This window comes from Biomphalaria glabrata, chromosome 18 (assembly GCF_947242115.1).
Source record: "Biomphalaria glabrata chromosome 18, xgBioGlab47.1, whole genome shotgun sequence".
In the NCBI taxonomy this organism is placed as follows: Eukaryota; Metazoa; Mollusca; class Gastropoda; family Planorbidae; genus Biomphalaria; species Biomphalaria glabrata.
The window spans coordinates 2221996-2248014 of record NC_074728.1 but is presented as its reverse complement, the minus strand read 5'-3'; the positions used below and the strand labels follow the sequence as shown (position 1 = coordinate 2248014).

The following is a 26019-nucleotide window of genomic DNA, read 5'->3' as shown; positions in this document are numbered from 1 at the left end:
ATACTATTTGAAGCTTTTACTTTAAAATCTGTGTCGATTAAATTCATATGCCCATTATGCTGGACTAACTTTCTGAAGCTGCAACCTGTTAAGGTGGGGTTTAAGTGTTGCACAAGTGGAAGACAAATAAACCGGGTCCCCTGCTTCGTTAGGATAATGCAGTGGTAAACTGCAACTCAAGAGTAACTTTTTTTAAAATTACAAAATGTTAACTATGCAATAAATGGACAGCATACGTTGTCTGAATGAACAGTGAATAATGAGCTATAACGTGAATGGGTAAGATATGAATGTTAAGATACAGTGCATTACATCATGTATAAATTGTACAGCGCTAAGCTTATAAAGTATTCTAAAACAATATCACACCTCTAGAACTCGCAACAACAAGACGCCGATGCGATTACGCGCATCAAAAGAACTAGAGACTAATTGAGACTGTCTGTGAACTAGCTTGCCTATTACAACGGGGAAACAGTGGAAACAGGAGCCCGAACAGCAACCATTAGCGCAACAGCTTAACCAAAGGCACTTCAAGAAATGAAGTAGTGACGTCTACACACAAACACACGATTCATGACGACAAATCGCTCTGTCACTAGTTCAAGTACATACAGAAATCAATTCTAAAGACAAACATTTCACAAGACAACCCGATGCAGCCCTTACTATCTATCGTAAACAAAGTCACTTTGGAATATTTCTAATGTAAAATTTAGCTAATTTAGTACAGAGCATATTTTATGCTTATAACTTGTTAAGAGGGCTGTAGTCAAACCGCTTTGAAGATATTAGTGCATGGAAAGGGTTGCCTAAGTCAGCCAGGAAAACCAGTGACTTGGCAGGTTAAAATGCATGAGTAGTTTGACAAGGGGACACGCGTAGGATGTAATCATCCTCTACTTGGAAGTAACGTCTGTATTTTATAAGATAAGATAAGATAAGATGTGGAGGGAGGAGGTATATGGGAGAAAGTTTCCGTGATGTCTTGGGGCAGCCCGCTAACCCTACTGGAGTTAGAATTCGAACTGGACCTCACTTGATTGGTAGACAAACAGTTTGGGGCTTCTTTTGAGCGTCATTTCATTTTGTTTCTGTAATGCAAGTGCTACAGAAAAAAAAATCCATAATTGGTGTTTTTGATTGACAATGTCATCAAAAAATACAGGCTACTGTAGTCGTTAACAAATACTTCTTAAAGATCAAAGCAGCGTTTCAAGAGTGACATTCCGGTGCCCATTTTTCCACTTCGTTTTAAAAATGCCAGAAATTTCACGCTTGCCTTTCCTGCGCCCGTTTTTTGTATTGTATCTGTCCTAGTTTCCAATGAAATACTAGAGCTCTAGATTTAGGTCATGTCGAAATGATAACAAAATCGCAACAAGGAAGTTTAATTTTCACGGTGTATGCCTTCTGACTTCTTGTGCTGTGGTGTCTATTAGACTAAACACTGTTCTAGACACACAAACAGGATATGTCTCTAACAGTGGCTTTCGTTTGTCAGAGTTCTAATGTCTCTGAAATGGGTAAAGTAGCAGTCTATTATTAAGGATTACTTTTTTTTATTCACCATTTAGTTCATCATGGTTGATGTAGTCATGCATATATATAAAGTTATAAAGAAAGAAAAATTATTTATAAATGAGATTCCTTTTTTTTCATCTTTCTTTTCTTTGTAATCCCTTCTCGTTAATTTATAAATTATATGTCAACAAGCAGTACACACCGGCTACGCCCGTTGATTTGTTCCCAGACTTTATAATAATAATTATGCATCGCTTCATACCATCAATTTCAGGCTAAAAAATTGCATTTATCAAAGGCCCCAATGGACTATGTTGCGCTTATGCGTTTCTTTTCTTTGGTTTAAAACTAGGATTAGAAATTGGACCGGAAGTAACTTTTTTCCTTAAATATCTTTTGCATTTTTCAGTTCTCATTTTAAATGAAACTGACATTATTAGGCTGTAAATTTAAGTGTACCTGATTGAAAAAAAAATTCTGCACAAAAATACGGGTAGTTGGGATCAATCCCAATAGAGACTATAAAAGGGAAACACCTGAAACATTTACAGTCTTTTACCCAAGATCTGTGTATTTTTTTATAGGACTAGCTTACTTCAAGTACCCGGCATTTTCCGATACACAAAGTCACACACAAAAATAATTGTAGAAATAAAAATTGTGATTTTAAAACTTTAAATGATTATTGAAAAGGTGTTTTTAAAAGGTGCTACTGTAATCAATTGTGAATATTTGTTTGTTATGAATCTCACTGTCTATTTTGTTTCTGTTTTAATTTCTTAATGTTTTCTTAAGTTAAGGGTCGTGTTTTCTCCTGATGTTTATACCTGATTTCTCTTCTCAGACTTTGGAGACATTGGTCCAAAGTAAAAAAAAAAAAAATTGGAGACATTGGTCCAAAATAAACAAAAATCAAATGTAAATATATGGATGAACTTGTTTTAGATTAAGTCCATTAATTATAGTTGAACCCAGTTCAAGCCCGGGACGAGACAGAGAGGCCAGTGCAAGAGCTGATACGTCGGTACGGTGTTATCGGAGAAATATTTGTATAGCCTATGTTACGTGTTGCCAATTGTACAGTATTGGCTGTAATTTATCGAACATTAAACTGTTACGTTACTTTGGAGCCCTGAGTTGTCAAGCTCTTTAAGTTGGTGGCGTGCGGTGCAGTTTGCAGAGAGCCTGGATAGTGAGATTCGTTACAATATGCATGTTACATAGAGAGGGGGCGTTTGATAGAGTTAGCGGTTTTTCTCTAATAGCGGTTGTCAGGTTGCGAATCTGTCAAAAACCGTTCTTAGTGAGCACCTAGGAGATAAAAGGAATTTATGTACGAAATTTGATGCGGATACGTACGACAGTTTAAGAGACCTCGTGATAAATTATATAAAAGATTAGTCAATTCGTATATATTATTTTGGGAATTGTAGATCGAATATATAAAAGATTAGTCAATTCGTATATATTATTTTGGGAATTGTAGATCGAATATATAAAAGATTAGTCAATTCGTATATATTATTTTGGGAATTGTAGATCGAATATATAAAAGATGAGTCAATTCGTATATATTATTTTGGGAATTGTAGATCGAATATATAAAAGATTAGTCAATTCGTATATATTATTTTGGGAATTGTAGATCGAATATATAAAAGATTAGTCAATTCGTATATATTATTTTGGGAATTGTAGATCGAATATATAAAAGATTAGTCAATTCGTATATATTATTTTTGGGAATTGTAGATCGAATATATAAAAGATTAGTCAATTCGTATATATTATTTTGGGAATTGTAGATCGAATATATAAAAGATGAGTCAATTCGTATATATTATTTTGGGAATTGTAGATCGAATATATAAAAGATGAGTCAATTCGTATATATTATTTTGGGAATTGTAGATCGAATATATAAAAGATTAGTCAATTCGTATATATTATTTTGGGAATTGTAGATCGAATATATAAAAGATTAGTCAATTCGTATATATTATTTTGGGAATTGTAGATCGAATATATAAAAGATTAGTCAATTCGTATATATTATTTTTGGGAATTGTAGATCGAATATATAAAAGATTAGTCAATTCGTATATATTATTTTGGGAATTGTAGATCGAATATATAAAAGATTAGTCAATTCGTATATTTTCCTATATCCACCACTTCTTATATATACGGTACTTTGTATCACTTTGATGTTGACGGCCGTTGACCTGTAGCACCAAACTGCTGGTAGACAACTAAACCGCAGTAGGCGTATTGCAGGGGTTCTCAACCTGTGGGTCGCGACCCCCTTGGGGGTCTATTGACGATTTGCCAGGGGTCGCCTAAGACCATCGAAAATATGGATTGTTATTGTCTACTCTTCTATTGTTGTATGTGTGTGTAGGGGAGGAGGGTCGCGGCAGAGTGGGGGATTGTAAAAAGGGGTCGCCGAGCCTCAAAGGTTGAGAACCGCTGGCGTATTGTATTTTAACTTATAAAATTTGAAACACCTTGAACGACTCCTTTTGTGAACAAAACTTAATAGAACTTTTATTACAATATAGACACATTTAACTTGTGATAAAAAAAAATATAGTAGACTTAATAATAAAATAAGATAGTAGGCCTATTTTGAAGAAAAAAAATCTAACAACAGAAATACGTCTTATCAGTCTAGCAAAAAGCCGACATTCTGAATCAACTCTACGACATCTACACGACATTTTAGTTTCAATGGTTTTCAATTCAGCCTGCAGTAGGTGAACAAAGAAATGAAACATCGTAATGTTTCACCTTGTATTAAAAAATAAATTTTACACTGTGAGTGAAATTGTTTTACATTATTATTACAACATATGGGGCGGGACGGATTAAATCATTTTGCTGACCGGAGTTCGCCCGCGGGCCGTAGTCTGCCCATCCTCAAGAGAGACTTGATGAAGTACCATTTCACTTTAAGGAGATACAAATGAGAGTCGTAATTATTATTTAGTTTTTTTTTCACTCGTTCAGGTGACGTATGTTAATTCAAGAAAGAATTTTTTTCCTAAACATTTTTAGTATTCTTGTAAAAATATAATATGAATACCTCCCTACACCTCTTTTTTACATTAAAATTGTATGACATATGGTCTTCTAACAACGCGAAAAAAGAATGCCACGAACACCCTACAGAGAAAAAGAAAAATGCATACATATATATTACATATATAAAAGCACTACCAAAAGCCTAATAGTTTAATAAGAGCAAATGGTTTCTTAAATATACCGAATTAAAGGACAGCACTGACCAGGGCACGAGCCATTTACCCCATTTAGCCCCCGCCCACCACCCTCAAATACCTGCTCCTCCAACAATCTAAACATAGCCGACACACAAAAAGCCTTTAAGTATTATAAGACAAATAATGGTTCGATAAAGATCTTCCTGCTTTGTAAAAACAGGTGAGCAGTGAGGTATCATGGATCTACAACTACGATTGGCAGGGCATATATATACCATAAGGAGGACGAAACATCTGCCAAAAGACAATCTTTTTTAGTGAGCCAAAAGGTGGTCGGCGTAACAGAGGTGCCCCCCTTACCCGAAAAAATTTTAAAGACCAGTTTAGGCGCGGGCTTGGTTTAACATAACAGCAGGTTGAAAGCAGGAGATTTCTCACAAAGCCCGCTTGATATATATTTAAGACCAAATCGAAATGTACAGCAGATGACAGACGTAGACGGTAAAAAGAGAACCTTAGCAGATCACTGGCCAACAACTGTTAAGTTAGCGCTTGATGTGGGAAAACATATAGGCCTTAGATTATTGCATTGCTTGCGTACTGCGTAAAATACTTTACTCTTTCCAGATCATCGGGCTCGAACCCAAGCCTAATTAAATAAGGTCTTCAATTGAACATTTAGTGGAAAAACATTGACAGTTCAACCAATCACAATAAAACCCAAACACGACACACTCATCTATCATGTATGTGGGAAGCGTGGTCGAGAGGCTAAGTGCGCTTGAACTTGGCTTGGCTTGGCTACCTAGAAAGGGGCTCGAGGTTCGACACCCGACTCGGGGAGAGTTGTGTTTACTGAGCGCCTCCAACTCATAGGTACCCCCTCCCCCTCCACTGGTCCACAAAAGTGATTGGACCTAAATCGCTCTGAGCATGCTATAAACATGAAAGTAGCGCTATATAAAATTCCTAATAATAATAATGTATGATTTTTTTTTAAATTAGATAAGCAATTCAGGGAAATATTGACTCTATTTCGGGAAAACCCTTACATCTTTTTTTTTTTTTCAAATTTGTTAATTCTTTTTTCACGTTTCCTAGCGAGTGACATTATGCTTTCGGCCCTAGAAATGACATCAGCGTTAGTCATGCATAATTGTAGCTTCATTCTTGGAACGACTGTGGCATGATAAATCCGGAAGTTAAATAGCTCTAGAATTCTTGTGGTTAACATTGCCACGTACTCTGTGACACATCTAAGGAAAATCAGCAAAATATAAAAAATTTAAAATTTAAAATAAAAAACAAAGCTTAAATAAGGAAAAGTACCGCACAATTACTGCCATATTTCTCAGGACTGTGTGATTTATCTCCCTTTTTCTATATAAAGCACTAATTAACACTAATTAATTAACTAATTCGTTAATCTCTATCGATTCATGAGTTTTCATCGACATTTTATAATTGTGCAAAAGTTTAACATAACCCAAAGAAAAAAAAAATAGAATGTTGGAGAAATACAGAGTACACCTTTGGTAACAGACAGACAGACAGACAAAAAGAGTGATTTAACAACAGAGACTAATACAGCTTTTTCATCACTGCCGAATTTTTTTTTTACGTTTGTCGTTAGCCACTAGCTTTTCGTACCTACTGTCTTATTGCCATTAGAAGGAAACATTTGGCTTGTGATAGTGTGAGAAGAGTGATTTGAAAGAACTGTTCAGAATTGATTTCACATACATAATGATTCTAGGAGTCAATGCAGGAGAACATCGGGATCCAATGAGTCGGTGAGTGAGGAGTGGGAGGGAAAGAGGATGAGTGAAATGGGAGGTTAGAGACAGAAATAGTAGCAAAAAAAATGTGTGATTGAGAGGCCGGAGTCATATAGAGAAAAGATGAAGAGTTGTGGTTCTTTATAGAAGAATGCACTCGTTTTTTAACGGCCCCCGACAACTTCCATAAACGTTTGAATCTCCAAGCTTAGGTTCCCATATTTTCTTTGTTTTTCCATTTCAGTTTTATGGGATGGTGGTACTGCCATGTCAATTAATGTAGATTTAATTCTTTTTTTTATCAATAAACACTAGATCAGGGCAATTATTATTATTATTATTAGTAGTAGTAGTAGTAGTCATGGGCGTAACCAGGGGGGGGGGGGTTTGGGGGTTCAAAAAATTTCAACCCCCCAAACCCCCCCCCCCCCGAAAAAAAATCCTGGCTACGCCCATGGTAGTAGTAGTAGTAGTAGTGTTAGTTTTATTATTAGTAGTATTATTATGTTTTGGTGTGTTTTGTATTTTAGTGTTTTTTTTAACTACCATCATCTATATTTTTAAAGTTTACGAAAAAAAAAGTTATTTATAAATATTACAGTTGAACAAATTATAGCATATAAAAGGCGAGAGTCAAATAGCATTTTGTTATACGGTTGGATTTCGCGCTATAAGATTGCTTACAATAATTTACATTGTAAATTTTGTTTTTTATTTGTTGAAAGTTAGTTCAAAAAATGGTTTTCTTAGACAACTAATTAAGTGTCCTTAACCAAAAATGGACATGGAGGCACATCTCGGTGAAGGTAACAGTGATGAAGGTGACATTATGTCATTAGCATTGCTTACTCACCTCTTGAGACTTGTCCCCTGGACGGACCAGAACGAGGCTGAGATAAAGTGCCGTCGTCTGCTAGAGCGTTACAAGGGAGACGTCCACGACTGGGGAAGCCATTTTCAAGAAGGTTATGACTTGTACGTAGGCTAAGTATAACGTATGTAATAGTATGTACACAGTTCTCTATCAGGTTATGACTTGTACGTAGGCTAAGTATAACGTATGTAATAGTATGTACACAGTTCTTTATCAGGTTATGACTTGTACGTAGGCTATGTATAACGTATGTAATAGTATGTACACAGTTCTCTATCAGGCTATGACTTGTACGTAGGCTAAGTATAACGTATGTAATAGTATGTACACAGTTCTCTATCAGGTTATGACTTGTATGTAGGCTAAGTATAACGTATGTAATAGTATGTACACAGTTCTCTATCAGGTTATGACTTGTACGTAGGCTAAGTATAACGTATGTAATAGTATGTACACAGTTCTCTATCAGGTTATGACTTGTACGTAGGCTAAGTATAACGTATGTAATAGTATGTACACAGTTCTCTATCAGGTTATGACTTGTACGTAGGCTAAGTATAACGTATGTAATAGTATGTACACAGTTCTCTATCAGGTTATGACTTGTACGTAGGCTAAGTATAACGTATGTAATAGTATGTACACAGTTCTCTATCAGGTTATGACTTGTACGTAGGCTAAGTATAACGTATGTAATAGTATGTACACAGTTCTCTATCAGGTTATGACTTGTACGTAGTCTAAGTGTAACGTATGTAATAGTATGTACACAGTTCTCTTATCAGCTTGCAAATTCTTCTTGGTGAAAAAAACGACAAGACGGAGAGAACAACCTGGACACGGTTCTCTTCTCTTATCCTATCATTTCTTATCTTATCTTATCTTATAGATTACTGACATTATTAAAATAAAGAGAAAATAATTACCTGTACGCATTTCATGTGTCAATCTAGTCACGCATGACTCTGCTAAGTCGTTGGTTTTCCTGGCTGATTCAGGCAACCCATTCCATTCTTTAAATGGCACTAGGGAAGAAGGAGCACTTGTACGACTTTGTGCGAACGTAAAGTAAAAGGAATGTGCCTTAACTCTTTCTCTCCGTAATTATTTACCACATTCTGGTGGAATCAACGTTGGCATCGTCAGTTAGGAGAGAAAGAGTTAATCTTTGTGTCTTTCTGAGTATTTCATTAGATTTTGTTTTTTGTATTTAAAGATTATGGCTCAGTGTTATAGGTACTATAGCTACCCTACGTTTTAGTCCTGAATTGTCTCTAAGTTGAAGTGATTTTACTAATGATGTTACTTTAATCGAATTTAACTATTCGTTTGTTATAAATCTCACTGCTCTGTGTTTTCAATTTATTCTAGTTTTTTTTTATATCTTTTGAGTTGAGAGATCCCTCTGTAATGGCTATATAGATGTTTCTAGATATGTGATAGTTTATGTGTCTATTATGGAAAACATTAGCTAATTGGCAACACTTGGAAAACTCTGACTTGACCATTATATTTTCGAAAATAAATGAGAAAAAAATTCTCAACTCATTGGCTACAATGGGAAAACTCGATGTCGACCGTTATATCGGTTTGAAAATGTTTCATTATCGAAAAATTAATTTTGGCTAGAATGTTTTATGAATGAAAATTTTCCATGACGTCAAAGGAAAAAAAAAACTTGACACCGCTAACGTCACTAGGCTCACAAAAGTACACTAAAACATTTCTCCGCAAACATGAACAAGTTTTAATGAATCAATAGGCCTAAATAAACATTTGCGTACCATCTTATTGTAGGCTCTATTAGCCTTGCCAATGTAAGAGTCTGTATATTATTAAAATACAAAATAAAAAGCGATGAATATTTAGGAATGGCATTGTAATAATTGAATACCTTTTTTATAGTGCAACTTTTCATGCTTATAGCACTCACAGATAGCTATGGTCCAATCTCAACAACGCAACTATGGGGGAGGGGGTATCTGGAATCAGGTTTCATTGATGTCTTTATATAAGCTTTTCCTTCGAGTCCGAATAATAAAGGAGGGGTGCAGTATTTTACCCGGATACGCAGCTCCAGCTGCGACCCACATAGTTTTCCACGTCTAACACAAACATAACCATTATATGCCGCTGGTCGATTTCTCTATTCGCCGCCTTGTCTGTCCTCGGCACTGAATTTCTTTTGGTCTATAAAGTGTATCCTGCAACCTTTGTAAAAGATATCCAATTATCTCGTTGTGACACAGCCTGCAGTCAGATGTCCTATTCTATGTCAGTTAAAGTAGATTGGTGCCTAAGCTGGTCTTTAAAGCGATTTTGTTGTACATCTCTGTTACGTCTACCACCTTTCAGCCTACAAAAAAAGACCGTCTTTTGCAAACGTTCATCTCCCCTTACGGGATAGTGTTTTCTCCAGGGTAACTGTCGGATCATAAGAAGTCCCTCTATACTGCGCATACCGGCGTTCGCTGGAACATCGCTGTTTGTAGTCTGGTCTTGCCACCGTAATTCCATGATGGATCGAAAACCTCTTTGGTGAAAGCGTTCAAGTCTTAGTTGCTTTCTGCAACGCAATTGATATTTACAATGGATCTCATTCACCAATCGTAAACAAACAACATTTTGCCACGTGGTTCTCTTCTATACAAATTACGCAATCCATGTTGTTTTTATCCGAGGCTATTTTCTGCGTTCAAAGGTGCGCTTTTTGTTTATAATGTTATGACGTGGGATAGAATGACACCTTCGATATAGACTATCTTATCTTATTTGTTACAGACGTCTCTTCACAAAAAGAAGTGCTAGAGAGCAAACAAAATACTGTGTATATTTAGTAACTACATATAGTCTAGACTCTGGATCTTGTAGTTGGTCTACTTTAATAATACGTCTGTGTATGGTCATGAGGACAACAACTACACGTTGGTTGTGTTACATTTTACAACACTTTGACTAAGCGCTATTGCTAACACGCAGTCAGGCTCTGGCTACGACCAGAAACAATGGTCGCTGATCTACTACGTCATGAACTTGTTGGACGCCTGGGGTCACAGGAGGTCACCGTTTGCAAACGCTCCAGAGACCAGCTTGCATTAACTGATGAACTAAAAGGTGGTCGAAGTAACAGAGGCGCCCCACGAAAACGCCTTAAAGGCCAGCTTAGGCGCCAACTTGCCTTAGCTGACATAGAAGAGAGCACCTGGTTGCATGCGGCCTCAGAGCCAGAGCCCAGGTCCGGATCTAAGTATGCGAAAGCCCGGGGCTGTAGCTCCGCCTGCCCTGCCATAAATCCTACCCTGCCAGAGCCACCTGTCACTAAAATTCGGCACGGAGTATTTTAGAAATTATGATTCTGGCATCGATAGAAGATAGCTCTACTTAAATATTTAGCGTTGTAAGACGCGATGTGACAAAAATTTATAAATAAGTTTAGAAAGTTATTAGTAGAGATATTGTCTTTTGAGTAACTCTTTCTTTAGAAGCTTAATCCCAGAGGCGTAGCTAGGGTGGGGGAGGGAGAGGGAGAATTTGAAAATCCCCCCGGACCCCCACTTGAGGGGGGACCCACAAATGAGTGTTTTTAACATTAAATATTAAATATTGCGCAAAATGCAGGGGCCCCCAAAGAGGTCAAGTTCCCCTGGCCCCAAATGATGGCGAATTCCTAGCTACGCCACTGCTTAACACTAATTATGAAACAATGTTGTTTACTTCCTTTGACAGCTATGATAGGAAACTTCTGCTGCAGATCGAGAAGTTCACACTTCTGCTGCTGGTTTTTCCACCCAGAAAAGGCAACAAAGTACATGACCATGGCAGTTCAAGTTGCGTTTTCAAAGTAGGTCAATTTCCAAGTAGGTCAGTCTGCTTCTGTGAACAAATTTTCTTAATGTGTTTGAGTGTATTTCTATTTTGTGTGTTTGTATTTCGGTGTGTATAAAATGTATTTGTTTTAACTTTGAACAAGGTTACAAAAGACAGTTTGTGTGGAAACACAAACTCAAAATCGGCCCCCGAAGTGGTCCACCCAGGCATGTAAGAGGGCAGGTTTAAATATTTTCAGAAAGAACATCAGAATGAAATTCTATCAAAGACAAATGACACAGTAGAATGGAAAAAGAAGGTTGGCAGACCTTATGGGGTGCCCCAGCTGTCCAGCAGAACAAAGGATAGATGAAAGTGAATATGAAGTTAGATGTGAATCTGGCTTAATTTATGTCTTATAATGAATATCTTATTGAGTGAGGTTGTGACCGAGTGTCACATGAGGTTTGCGAGGCATGTTCTCCGACGAAATGAATTACGCATACCAAGAGTTGCGATGACATGGAGGCCAGTACGAGTAAAGGGCAAACAGGGACATCCGTGTATAACTTGGCGCCACGCTTTCATGAAGGACCTCAGAACAGTAAACACCAGATGGGAAGAGGGTTCAGACATTAGCTGCCTGGTCGTGCGGTTTGCGTACTAGACCGGCACCTTCGACGGAGGTCACGACTAGACTGTCGTTCAGACTTGGTGGTGGTCCCAATGCGCCGAATGGCGCGGGAGGATGTAAGTCTAAGTGACAGTAATGTATCCTAATGTGTACAATTTCCGAATGCTATAGCACTGTAACAAAATATTGTTCAAACATACAAAGGAAGTAGGAAGACTAATCTCTAGGACACTCATTCTCTACTTCCATAGGTGTTGCAAGGAGAACTCTTTGAACGTCAATACAACAAACCTAGAGGGGGACAAGAACGACTAGTAAGGAAAGGGCAGATAACCTATCGACAAGGAGAACTGAATACTTCCTCAGGTTACTATACTAAATTACCCTATCATACTAACAATATATTCACAATGACAAGAATACTGGCAAAAGAACTACTTTGTTTCACTGGCAATAAAAATATGAATTACTATTTAACTTTCTAGCAAGATTTAGACCCTAAATTGGTATGCACATATTTCATTTGCTCTATTTTTCTTATTATGCTATCTCTATAATGTAAATCACAAAATGGAAGATACAGTTTCTCACATTATAATATATTTTATTTATATATGCAGCACTCGTTTTTAAACAAACACTGTCCCTATACTAACCCCACCTTTTCACATCACATCCATTGATCAAAATCGAAAATGATAATTTCTCCGTTTCGAAATCAAAGGAACTCCCATTTCAGACCTTGAAATCTATAGAGGCAAAAGATGGAAAGCTCATCTCTTTTTTACGAAGATGTCATGTTACCAGAATAATGACATGCCGCCCTTTCTTCCCCAACGTATGACACGTACATTTAACTATTGGATAAACTTAGTAAAGTTCCCTTTCAGACCTTGCGATCTATAGGGCAGATGATGTCAAATCTGTTTCTTTCTGTTAATGAGCAGGATGTCACGCGGCCAGCAGGAAGACCAAAAAAAAAAAAAAAAAAGGCACCCATTAAAGTAGGGTCGACTCAGGGGCGCCCTAAAAATCTCGAAAATCAAAGTCCAAGTCTCTACCGCGATTCGAACCCAGAACCCCTGGTTCGGAAGAGAAGGCTTAGCCACTTGGCCACCGCGCCCAGGAAGGACCTTAGTGGCGTCCTAAAAATTCCGAAACTTAAAATCACAGACTTCATCGGGATTCGAACTCAAGACTCATTGGTTGAGAGGTTAAGCGCCAAACAATTCAGACATGTGTAAATGTTGAAAGTATGTACATCTATTAAAAATTGTTATTGAATTCCTTTAAGCTCAATGTTTAACGGTTCGTGTTGTACTCTCTCTTTTCTCAGCTACCAATACGCTTCACTGCGTCCGGAATCTCAGTCGTCGGGAGACCGCCGTGTCTTTGGTCTTATATTAGTAAGTACAAGTTATGGTCCAACCCATTTCGAGACGCTTACTCTCTCTCTCTCTCTCTCTCTCTCTCTCTCTCTCTCTCTCTCTCTTTCTTTCTTATTACCTCGCTACAAACGTAATCTAATCTAAGAATTCGTTCTAAGTAAAAACCTTTCTATTTTGTCATCCGTTTGTCATACATAGCTAAAGATTAAAAAAAAACTAAACTGTATACTCTAACCCAGTGGTTCTCAAACTTTGACTTTTGTTTAAAATAAAATTGTTTAAAAATTAATGATTTAGATTAAGTTTATGAGATTTTATGAATGTATTGATGTCCAGCTCAATGTTCTGTAAGTAGAAACCGCAAATCTCAACGATCGCACATTTCTAGTCAAATGTCTGTTTTAGGTTGCCAAAGGCAGGTAACAGACCTATGAAACCAACTAGTTTGAAGTCATGTATTAAAGCGAAGTAGACCACTGAGTCCAAGCCGAAAGACAACAAAAGTCAAAGTCAGTGGCAAGACACGGCTGTTTCAAGGCGGTGTAATTGTAAAGCTTCCTTGCCCTTCGTCAAATTAGCCTGCATGTGCAGTGTGAGAACTCTGTCCCAAAGATCTACGTTCACTTTTGATTAATTAACTAAGTAGATCTATGAAGTATTTGAAATTTTAATAGATCCCTTGACTAAGAAAATGAATATCAAGTTTTGATTTTGGCTTTTAAACGTTTTACCCTATTTGTCTAATTTTTTTTTTACAGTCCAGCTCTGACTGAGTGCCACATCTACACTAACAGTGGTCACGCCTATGTAACACAACCAATGTTCGGTCGAGCTGTGCCCACGGTAAAAATGTGTTTCTCTTATTTATTAAGTAGTATATTCCTGTTTGTGATAGAACATGAATACTGTACGAGGTGTGGTTGCTAATGGATACGAATGCGGACTGGGGCGGTGTGATTGTTATGTGGTGCGAATCGAGACCATTCTATATAGGAGGCCTCAACACTGACCTGCAACGTCATAACATGTGGGCAGTTTAGACCAATAGCTTGTGTGACAGGTTGTGACGTTGCAGGGTCAGTGTTGAGGCCTCCTATCACGATGGGCCTCGTACGGATGCGTTGCCTAATGTTAATGACGTCAGAGGATCAAGATCCGGTTGTACATATTACTATTAGAGTTCTCGCTATTCTCTTTATGGTTAAAATTTGGTAAAAGGTTATTTTTAAAACGGCGCTAATGATTTTCCAAGAAAAATGACAGTATATGTAGGCCTATATCTTTGGAAAAAAACCACCACTTAATTGGTCACATTAAGTGAACTCTGATTTGATGTTACAGATTTTTAAAATATATTTTAATAATCTTAATTCTGAAGGAACAACCAAGATTTGTTTCTAAAAATGTAGACCTGCCTATACTAAGTTCAGCATTCTTCCCAAGCTTAATGCATGACACGTAGGACGTAATCATCTTCTTGTTTTGAAGTAACGTCTGTATTATATAAGATAAGAAGATAAGATTAATCTAATCATACAAACACGATTATTTCCTGTATTATACAGAACTATAAAATCATTCAACAAGGATAGACGGATTTAAAAAAAACAACTATTCAATTGTAAAACGTTATCTTTTCTATTGTCTGTCTCCAGGTCCATGATCTGCATCGATTAGACGGCGACAATGACGATGATGCAGAAGAGATTGAAGATCATGAACTTTGACTGAAAAAGTCAATCCCCCAAGTCAAAGTCTTCATCACTCAAATAGGGGAGATAACAATGAAAATGAAATACGCATTTTGTTAGGGAATAACTTGAATGTAAATGGTTTATATTGGCAGTAAATGTTGGTAACTCAAAGACGAAATTTTATAAAAAAAAATTCAAGAGTTTTTTTTTTATTATTTCTTTACAGTAGATCTAATGATTATTATCTTATCTTATCTTATATAATACAGATATCTATAATATCTATACTATAAGCCTTTTCTTTCCTATTGAATGAACATGCTGTAGTCATTCACTGTATTATATTATATCTTGATATATGCCCACATGTATTTAAATGTCATAATGTTAATAATTAGACTTGTGCCATTAGTGGGGGATATTTTATTGCGATTGGGCATAGTGGCTTACCAGTTGTAGCCTAGAGTTAATTAGTAAAGTGTACCTTATGGCAGGGGGCTTTAGAGACCTTCACTTGTTGAATGTAGGAGACCACAAAATAGGACAAAGAATACGAGGGCTAGACTATTGTCTTTGTAGTGGGGGTAGCAATGTAATGCGAACCGTATTTTAAATGTGTTCCGGGCAAAAAGAAATATTACTAACAACTATTTTAAAGTTGCGTAGCACGGGTATTATATGTCTGTACGTATGTATGTATGTATAAATACAAATGTTAATATAATATGTTAGTTAAGGTCAAAGCTTGTCTTAGGATATGAATTATGGGTAAGACTGAAAGAGAGGCAAGGTTCGTCTGCGGTGTTGCAATGTTGAACCTATGGCCCAGGTAGATGTTCTTTTGTTTTATAAAGAAGTTACGTTGTACATTGGACAAAGTGTAATTAAAGTGATCGGAATTGAGTAGACATCTTTGTAAATTATTGATAAATAGAACTATAGCAAGTAATATGTGTTGAACGAAAATAAACATAGATCTAGGTGTGTGTAGGATTTATGGTGGGGGGTTTTTTCAGCATAGTATGAAAAAGTCGTGTGTTACTGTAGATAAAATGATGAACGAAAATAAACATAGATCTAGGTGTGTAGGATTTATGGTGGGTTTTTTTTTCAGCATAGTATGAAAAAGTCGTGTGTTAGTGTAGATAAAATGATGAAAGAAAATAAACATAGATCTAGGTGTGTAGGATTTATGGTGGGGGGTTTTTTCAGCATAGTATGAAAAAGTCGTGTGTTACTGTAGATAAAATGATGAACGAAAATAAACATAGATCTAGGTGTGTAGGATTTATGGTGGGTTTTTTTTTCAGCATAGTATGAAAAAGTCGTGTGTTAGTGTAGATAAAATGATGAAAGAAAATAAACATAGATCTAGGTGTGTAGGATTTATGGTGGGGGTTTTTTTCAGCATAGTATGAAAAAGTCGTTTGTTACTGTAGATAAAATGATGAACGAAAATAAACATAGATCTAGGTGTGTAGGATTTATGGTGGGGGTTTTTTTTCAGCATAGTATGAAAAAGTCGTGTGTTAGTGTAGATAAAATGATGAACGAAAATAAACATAGATCTAGGTGTGTAGGATTTATGGTGGGGTTTTTTTTCAGCATAGTATGAAAAAGTCGTTTGTTACTGTAGATAAAATGATGAACGAAAATAAACATAGATCTAGGTGTGTAGGATTTATGGTGGGGGTTTTTTTCAGCATAGTATGAAAAAGTCGTGTGTTACTGTAGATAAAATGATGAACGAAAATAAACATAGATCTAGGTGTGTAGGATTTATGGTGGGGGGTTTTTTCAGCATAGTATGAAAAAGTCGTGTGTTACTGTAGATAAAATGATGAACGAAAATAAACATAGATCTAGGTGTGTAGGATTTATGGTGGGGGGGTTTTCAGCATAGTATGAAAAAGTCGTGTGTTACTGTAGATAAAATGATGAACGAAAATAAACATAGATCTAGGTGTGTAGGATTTATGGTGGGGGGTTTTTTCAGCATAGTATGAAAAAGTCGTGTGTTACTGTAGATAAAATGATGAACGAAAATAAACATAGATCTAGGTGTGATGTGGACTTTTTTGGTCTTATTTTCATCATAGTATGAAAGAAGGCGTGTATTACTGTATGTAAGTTGACAGAATTGAAGCCATTGGTTAACATGCATGACTAGATGCATGACTACATGCATGACTAGATGCATGACTAGATGCATGACTAGATGCATGACTAGATGCATGACTAGTTGCATGACTACATGCATGACTAGATGCATGACTAGATGCATGACTAGTTGCATGACTAGATGCATGACTAGATGCATGACTAGATGCATGACTAGATGCATGACTAGATGCATGACTAGATGCATGACTAGATGCATGGCTAGATGCATGACTAGATGCATGACTAGATGCATGACTAGATGCATGACTAGATGCATGACTAGATGCATGGACTAGATGCATGGACTACATGCATGACTACATGCATGACTAGATGCATGACTAGATGCATGACTAGATGCATGGACTAGATGCATGGACTAGATGCATGACTAGATGCATGACTAGATGCATGACTACATGCATGACTAGATGCATGACTACATGCATGACTAGATGCATGACTACATGCATGACTAGATGCATGACTAGATGCATGACTAGATGCATGACTAGATGCATGACTAGATGCATGGACTAGATGCATGACAAGATGCATGACTACATGCATGACTAGATGCATGACTAGATGCATGACTAGATGCATGACTAGATGCATGACTAGTTGCATGACTAGATGCATGACTAGTTGCATGACTAGATGCATGGACTAGATGCATGACAAGATGCATGACTACATGCATGACTAGATGCATGACTAGTTGCATGACTAGATGCATGACTAGATGCATGACTAGATGCATGACTAGATGCATGACTAGTTGCATGACTAGATGCATGACTAGTTGCATGACTAGATGCATGGACTAGATGCATGACAAGATGCATGACTACATGCATGACTAGATGCATGACTACATGCATGACTAGATGCATGACTAGATGCATGACAAGATGCATGACTAGATGCATGACAAGATGCATGACTACATGCATGACTACATGCATGACTACATGCATGACTACATGCATGACTAGATGCATGACTACATGCATGACTAGATGCATGACTACATGCATCACTAGACGCATGACTAGATGCATGACTAGATGCATGACTAGATGCATGACTAGATGCATGACTAGATGCATGACTAGATGGACGTAATTCTCTTCTTTCTTTTTTTTTTTTTGTGAAGTAACGTCTGTATTATATAAAATAAGATAAAGATAAGATAATCACTAAAATATGAGAATATAATGTGAAACAAATTATATCAAGTGTTGGACATCGGAAAACAAATGGACTTCCACACCAAGGTCAAGGTGAAAAGCAACACATTATTGTCAGAAAGCTTGTGCGTTATGGGCTCGTTACCCATTGGCAGGCAACCCCACCTAGGAGATGGAAAAACTCTGAATTCAAACCTGTGCTGCCAATCACGGGAAAAGATTCGGGAGTCAACCCTGAGGAAAAAAATAAGGAGCTGGCGACCCTTCGGCACTTTACAACACTGAGTGCTACACCCTGGCAGAGCCTCCTACGTGTCACTGACCACAAACTGTATCGGCACTTGCCATTTCTTTGAATGCATCAGCTTAGCGGGCGACATCGATCCGACCATAGGTAACGATAAAAAATTCATCTCATTTCTATGAGATGATCCATAGCCTATTCGCAACTAAAGGAGGTCATACCTGGAATATACCTTAGAAAACTGGGTCGTTCCGTCAACGTATACATATCACTATATCTACAACACATAATAAACAGTCATAACACACGCTGTTTGGGTAGAACGTGTAGAGTTTGCATTCAATCTACACATACACTTTCAAACTCACAAGTGTTCTGTCGATCAAAGTCGCGACAAAGTTTTGATGGCAGGTGTTTATTATGTAATTAAAGGAACATATTAAAAGCTTCGTTGATCTAGATAAAATTAATTATACATATTTTGTAAATCATTTCTTGAACAGAAATTAGAAGGAAATTAATTAGAAAAATTGAATAACAGTGTAAGTCGTGTTCAGAATCAGAGCCATGGTCAAATTCGAAGTGATAATAAAATATTGACAAAGAAAATAATTTAAAAGTTTGAATTACAAGTCAAGTCAAAGTCAGAATCATAGACAAAGAAAATAAATTTAAAAATTCGAATTACAAGTCAAGTCAAAGTCAGAATCATAGACACGGTCAAATTCAAAGGGAAAATAAAATATTAACAAAGAAATTAATTTGAAAATTTGAATTGCAGGTCAAGGCAAATTCAAAATCAGAGTCACGATCGAATTCCAAGTTAAAAATTTAAAATAAAAATAGTTCATTAGCATTGATCTTTCTGCTCCAGCTCAATCTTGCCAATTCTGCACAACTGAAAGTAGAAAGTTCTGTCTCGCTCGTACTGGGCTGTGATGTACAGTCCACGCAGGTACCAGCCGTCAGGGATCCGGTAACTGATGTTGCCATACCTGGTATTTAGGCGCCCAGTGTAGAAGCAGGAGTGCAAGACGTAGGAAGGGTCGGGCTCACAACACTGGAACTCGTACTTCCGGTCGTAGTTTGAGCCGAAATAGATCGTAAAGATACCTGTTGGATGATTAAAGACATAGAATCTAGGTTCAAAAAACATGGTTTGGAATCTTTGGAAAAACGTATTTTTTTAAACTAGTTGATAAGCAAAATATAATGATTATTTTTTAGCGGCCCCCGAAAGAAGAAAAGACGCTATTAGTTTTGTGTGGTCTGTCTGTCTGTCCGTCCGTCCGACCAAGAAATAATTATGCAAAATTTCAATTCCGAGATTGAGTTTTGGAGAAATAACATGTAACATAATAACATGAAATAACTTTTGAGCAGACAGACAGAGTGAGTAGATATACATGCTTTGTACAAATAGACTTTGCTAATTCTTTGATAGTCTTCAATGATACTAAGAAGACGTCAAATTTTCGAGCAAGGTTCATTACACACACACATATATATATATATATATATATATATATATATATATATATATATATATATATATATATATATCGTTTATATATAATTTGATAGCGCATCGGAGACTGGATTTCCTTGTTTGAGACCCGATCTGTGTAACTGACTCCCAAAATCCGTCTCAGCCTTTTTGGTTGAGCCACATTTAGTCTTTTCTTAATTTTGACAGATGACTTCCATGTCTCGCATGCATATGTTTCAGTTGGGATGACTATTGTATTGAGAAGGTGTATTTTTGTCTCGAGTCCAATGGCTTGGCTTGTCCAAATAGGCTGCAGCCTCTGGAAATCGCTCCCTGCCTTTCCTATTCGGCACGCTACATCATGGTAGGCATCCCCATCATTTTTTATGATGCTGCCAAGGAACGTGAACTTGTCCAGCTCTTCAAGCTTTGACTCGGCAAGTCTGACGGGGACACCATTTGCCTTATATCCCACTCGAATAATTTTAGTCTTATCCAAGTCGACTATTCACATTTATTAACAAAAAATAGAATACATAATCCAGCCTCATAGGCATAAATGACGACGAACACTTGTAAAATATTGCATCTAACAGATTTAATACTTATATCCACCAAAGAAAGGTTCAGTATGGATCGTACGTCCTTACATTACTAGAACCAAAGTAAAACTGATGTCTGACCATGTGGTCAGATGTCAAAATCAGACTTGAGCGAGATTTTTCGCTTTCCACTTGAAACATGATAACCAAGTGAATCTTGAATAGCGTATGTCACAGTAGCGATCAAACAACACTGTGATAATGACTAGATTAACCTGCGCCATAGTTGTATTCTTTTTTTTGAAGAAACGTCTGTATTTTTTTATAAGATAAGATAAAATAAATGAGTTTCTATAATACCGTACAAGGTGTAAAAACAAAACAACATACCTGTTAACATTGCGTCATTGTGACATTGGAAGAGGACACGATCTGTTACGTCATTGACTAAGTTCGACCACTCACATTTTCTGAACTCGATGGCGGGCTCTATCTTTTTACAGCGAATGCTCCACGACCGGTCGTAGGAACCATGGAAACTGGTAAAACGATGGAAGCTTTGTCCAGATGTACAATTTAGATTGAAATACTCGTTATACGTTGTAAACCTTGCCAACCCGTCTGAGATGGTTGACAGGACAGCCCACAAAACAAGGAAAGACTTCACTGCCAACATGGTGTTTGTGATGTTCCTTGAAAAGCTGTTTTTAAAAAAAAAAGACACGAGAAATAATATAATTACTGAAGTATCAATTAGATTTTGCAACTTAGCCACTTTCCCCCTCAAACTTTATTGTTAAATCTTCAAGCCTTTATAATGGCGCGGTGGCTGAGCGATAAAGTACTTGACTTCCGAACCGAGGTCCAGGGTTCGAATCCTGGTTAAGACTGGGATTTCTAATTTCGGTATCCTTTAGCACCTCTAAGTCCTATCACCTCTTAAGGGTACTAGACATAAGTTGGGGAAAAGTAAAGGCGGTTGGTTGTTATGCTGGCGTTATGATACCCTCGTTAACCGTAGGCCACAGAAACTGATGAAATGAAAACGGATCTGCCCTATAAGGTCTGAAAAGGGAACTTTACTTTTAAAGGTAGTAGAAGTAAGAGTCAAAGACTATGTTTGGGAAGGACTGTCGTCTCTGTGGTCATGGGTTTCAACTCAGACAACCGCTATCCACCGCCGTCCTATTGGTTCCTTGGATTTGAATGTAAAGAAAATATTCAATTTTAGATGAACTAATAAATAACATTAATTTAATAACTAAAATTCATAAATGAAATTAAAACTAAATAAGCAATAGCGCACTCCGTAAACATCAGAAGGAAAAAGTTTGGATACATCCGCTAACTAAGCGTGGTAAGTCATTACATTTGTCTTCATGAGTCTTTATATAAGAGCCTAACTTACAAATGTTTAATTGGACAAAATCTAGTCTTATTTTGTTAAATAGCTTTTATATAGCGTAATTTATATGCTGATAGCATGCTCAGAGCGCTACACTGGACCAGTGTGGGGAGGGGAAACCTGGTAGCAGGTTTTCAGTGCAGCGCTTATTAAACATTTCTCTGTTGGAGTCGGGTGTCGAACCTCGAGCCCCATTGATAGGTAGTATATTAGGTAGCCGTGCCAAGTTCAAGCGTACTTACCCTCTCGGCCACACATCTCACACTTGCGTAACTCGACAGTTTAGTTACTTTTAAAAAAAATAATATAATATAATATAATATTTTCTTCCTTTTTTTTCCTCTCAAATATCGTAATAGCTGCATCATTACAGATACTTTAATAGATATCTACAGGACATGCTTTTTTTTTACGCGAGATCTCGTATTGATTGAATAAATACAGGGTGGGGAACTTCAGGGCTGTATCTTTTGCAGCTAAGTCAACCGGTGATAACAGTTAAATAACGAAACCCAATAACACAGGCGTAAGGCCAACAGTATAAGTTAGTCGACGCTGATTGCAAATATCGAACTATAAGTGTAATTACGAAGGAAACCGTTAAGCTATATCTCTACGTTCATAAAAAAAAGCCCCTCTCTCTAAAACTAAACCCGTCCAAAGTAGTCTGTTTACAATTCGCTATTCTTTCTAGTCTTGTGTTTACTAGTCACGTCATTGTCTCTAAGTCAAAACTTTCCCATATCTACGAAACAAATAACTAACTCCCAATCGTGCCATAAGAGAACTTCTGTTTGAGCATGCCAAATCTGGATAGATTATTCAATGTTCTGTTTGAGCATGCCAAATCTGGATAGATTATTCAATGTTCTGTTTGAGCATGCCAAATCTGGATAGATTATTCAATGTTCTGTTTGAGCATGCCAAATCTGGATAGATTATTCAATGTTCTGTTTGAGCATGCCAAATCTGGATAGATTATTCAATGTTCTTTTTGAACATGCCAAATCTGGACAATGACATATTGACGCATTTTGTCTGTTGCTCCTTTTAAATTGCCCAAACAAGAAAAGCACTAAATATTTACCAAGCAGATGTATAATTACGACAGATGTTCCCCAAATACATACAGTGTTTAGGATTCAGTTATTTCTTTCGGGAATAGGGGGAAAGTTTTACCTAGTGACGAATGACGTGATAGATATTTAAACAGAAGAACGCTCTAAGATACACTATCCACAAGACGCTTTTCATTAGGACAATGAAAATAAGAAGTAATATACAGACGGCTAGCTACAGAAGACATTCGACGGTTCCCTCATTGTATTAAAAGTGTTGGTTATTTAAACACTAGCGTCGACTACCTTTATCGATTAGTGTGGCCTTACGTCGGTGTTGATGTTTCAGCATTGAGTTCGGTATTACCTCCATTCGGGTTGTTTATATTTCAAGTTCCTACCACCGAGGAAACGCACAACAACAGTCATAAAAATTAAATTGACTTACCTAAAAACACACTGTACTAAACCCTCGTTAAAATTGAAATTCATTGAATTTAAGCCGCCATTTGTATGAATGTCAAAAAACAGTAGATCATCTGGAACTTTTTTTTTTTTTTGAGAAACGACCACAAAATAAAAACTAATCAGGTCAGGGTCAACACACTGACACTTTTTTTTTCCAAAAAAATTTACATGAGAAGGAAAAAAAAAAGTGACCTACTTTCAAGAGGAAATAATTGATAATTAAAATGCTCTTCTGTTCTGTTCTCTTCTGATAGCTCACATATTGGCCTACTTGGTATGATGCTTGGTCCCCCGCTGAACGACTAGGGTTCAATACTATATGATTGGCCTAAAGACTATTACTATTAATATAGATGAAGGCAGGTCTTTCAACACTCCGTAACTAGACTCTTATCCAACGACAGAGGCGTACCAAGGCATTTGCGGATGGTGCGGGCAGCAAGGACTTCACCTCACCGTTTCTGCGTGTCTTATCATTTCCATCTTTAAGAGCTGTAACTACATAATTATTATTGCAACCATGTCCTGGAAACTGCCTTACTAAACGACAGTGTTCATTTCTATCATTTCCATCTTTAAGAGCTGTATCTACTTAATTATTATTGCAACCATGTCCTGGAAACTGCCTTACTAAACGACAGTGTTCATTTCTATCATTTCCATCTTTAAGAGCTGTATCTACATAATTATTATTGCAACCATGTCCTGGAAACTGCCTTACTAAACGACAGTGTCCATTTCTATCATTTCCATCTTTAAGAGCTGTATCTACACAATTATTATTGCAACCATGTCCTGGAAACTGCCTTACTAAACGACAGTGTTCATTTCTATCATTTCCATCTTTAAGAGCTGTATCTACATAATTATTATTGCAACCATGTCCTGGAAACTGCCTTACTAAACGACAGTGTCCATTTCTATCATTTCCATCTTCAAGAGCTGTATCTACATAATTATTATTGCAACCATGTCCTGGAAACTGCCTTACTAAACGACAGTGTCCATTTCTATCATTTCCATCTTCAAGAGCTGTATCTACATAATTATTATTGCAACCATGTCCTGGAAACTGCCTTACTAAACGACAGTGTTCATTTCTATCATTTCCATCTTTAAGAGCTGTATCTACATAATTATTATTGCAACCATGTCCTGGAAACTGCCTTACTAAACGACAGTGTTCATTTCTATCATTTCCATCTTTAAGAGCTGTATCTACATAATTATTATTGCAACCATGTCCTGGAAACTGCCTTACTAAACGACAGTGTTCATTTCTATCATTTCCATCTTTAAGAGCTGTATCTACATAATTATTATTGCAACCATGTCCTGGAAACTGCCTTACTAAACGACAGTGTTCATTTCTATCATTTCCATCTTTAAGAGCTGTATCTACATAATTATTATTGCAACCATGTCCTGGAAACTGCCTTACTAAACGACAGTGTTCATTTCTATCATTTCCATCTTTAAGAGCTGTATCTACATAATTATTATTGCAACCATGTCCTGGAAACTGCCTTACTAAACGACAGTGTTCATTTCTATCATTTCCATCTTTAAGAGCTGTATCTACACAATTATTATTGCAACCATGTCCTGGAAACTGCCTTACTAAACGACAGTGTTCATTTCTATCATTTCCATCTTTAAGAGCTGTATCTACATAATTATTATTGCAACCATGTCCTGGAAACTGCCTTACTAAACGACAGTGTCCATTTCTATCATTTCCATCTTCAAGAGCTGTATCTACATAATTATTATTGCAACCATGTCCTGGAAACTGCCTTACTAAACGACAGTGTCCATTTCTATCATTTCCATCTTTAAGAGCTGTATCTACATAATTATTATTGCAACCATGTCCTGGAAACTGCCTTACTAAACGAAAGTGTTCATTTCTATCATTTCCATCTTTAAGAGCTGTATCTACATGATATTATTGCAACCATGTCCTGGAAACTGAATTACTAAACGATACTGTTTATCTCTATCATTTCCATCTTTAAGAGCTGTATCTACATGATATTATTGCAACCATGTCCTGGAAACTGCCTTACTAAACGATACTGTTCATCTCTATCATTTCCATCTTTAAGAGCTGTATCTACATGATATTATTGCAACCATGTCCTGGAAACTGCCTTACTAAACGATACTGTTCATCTCTATCATTTCCATCTTTAAGAGCTGTATCTACATGATATTATTGCAACCATGTCCTGGAAACTGCCTTACTAAACGATACTGTTCATCTCTATCATTTCCATCTTTAAGAGCTGTATCTACATAAATATTATTGCAACCATGTCCTGGAAGCTGCCTTACTAAACGACAGTGTTCATTTCTATCATTTCCATCTTTAAGAGCTGTATCTACATGATATTATTGCAACCATGTCCTGGAAACTGCCTTACTAAACGATACTGTTAATCTCTATCATTTCCATCTTTAAGAGCTGTATCTACATGATATTATTGCAACCATGTCCTGGAAACTGCCTTACTAAACGATACTGTTCATCTCTA

The 26019-nt window shown here is 36.8% G+C and overlaps 2 protein-coding genes across 2 annotated transcripts; one reads left to right on the top strand and one right to left on the bottom strand.

Annotated features, from left to right (window-relative positions):
* Positions 1-7152: 7152 nt before the first annotated feature.
* Positions 7153-15904, top strand: LOC106066992 (cysteine dioxygenase 1-like). The gene is made up of 6 exons (XM_056017265.1): positions 7153-7498; positions 11124-11238; positions 12090-12204; positions 13175-13244; positions 13985-14069; positions 14882-15904. Exons 1-6 carry the CDS (start codon positions 7302-7304, stop codon positions 14951-14953), a joined length of 654 nt encoding a protein of 217 aa, XP_055873240.1. The 5' UTR covers positions 7153-7301; the 3' UTR covers positions 14954-15904.
* Positions 15905-18919: 3015 nt separating this feature from the next.
* On the bottom strand, positions 18920-23609 carry LOC129923949 (uncharacterized). Its single transcript, XM_056017267.1, has 3 exons — positions 23463-23609; positions 20942-21252; positions 18920-19633 (listed from the first exon to the last, which is right to left on the bottom strand). Exons 1-3 carry the CDS (start codon positions 23504-23506, stop codon positions 19371-19373), a joined length of 618 nt encoding a protein of 205 aa, XP_055873242.1. The 5' UTR covers positions 23507-23609; the 3' UTR covers positions 18920-19370.
* Between the last annotated feature and the right edge of the window lie 2410 nt (positions 23610-26019).

Coding starts and splice junctions, on each gene's coding strand:
- LOC106066992 (XM_056017265.1), top strand. CDS start 7,302: ATGGACATGGAGGCACATCTCGGTGAAGGTAACAGTGATGAAGGTGAC. Junction 11,239..12,089: donor GTTCAAGTTGCGTTTTCAAA/GTAGGTCAATTT, acceptor CTACTTCCATAG/GTGTTGCAAGGAGAACTCTT. Junction 13,245..13,984: donor GTGTCTTTGGTCTTATATTA/GTAAGTACAAGT, acceptor TTTTTTTTACAG/TCCAGCTCTGACTGAGTGCC.
- LOC129923949 (XM_056017267.1), bottom strand. CDS start 23,506: ATGAATTTCAATTTTAACGAGGGTTTAGTACAGTGTGTTTTTAG. Junction 21,253..23,462: donor TTAGTACAGTGTGTTTTTAG/GTAAGTCAATTT, acceptor TTTTAAAAACAG/CTTTTCAAGGAACATCACAA. Junction 19,634..20,941: donor CAATGACGCAATGTTAACAG/GTATGTTGTTTT, acceptor ATCATCCAACAG/GTATCTTTACGATCTATTTC.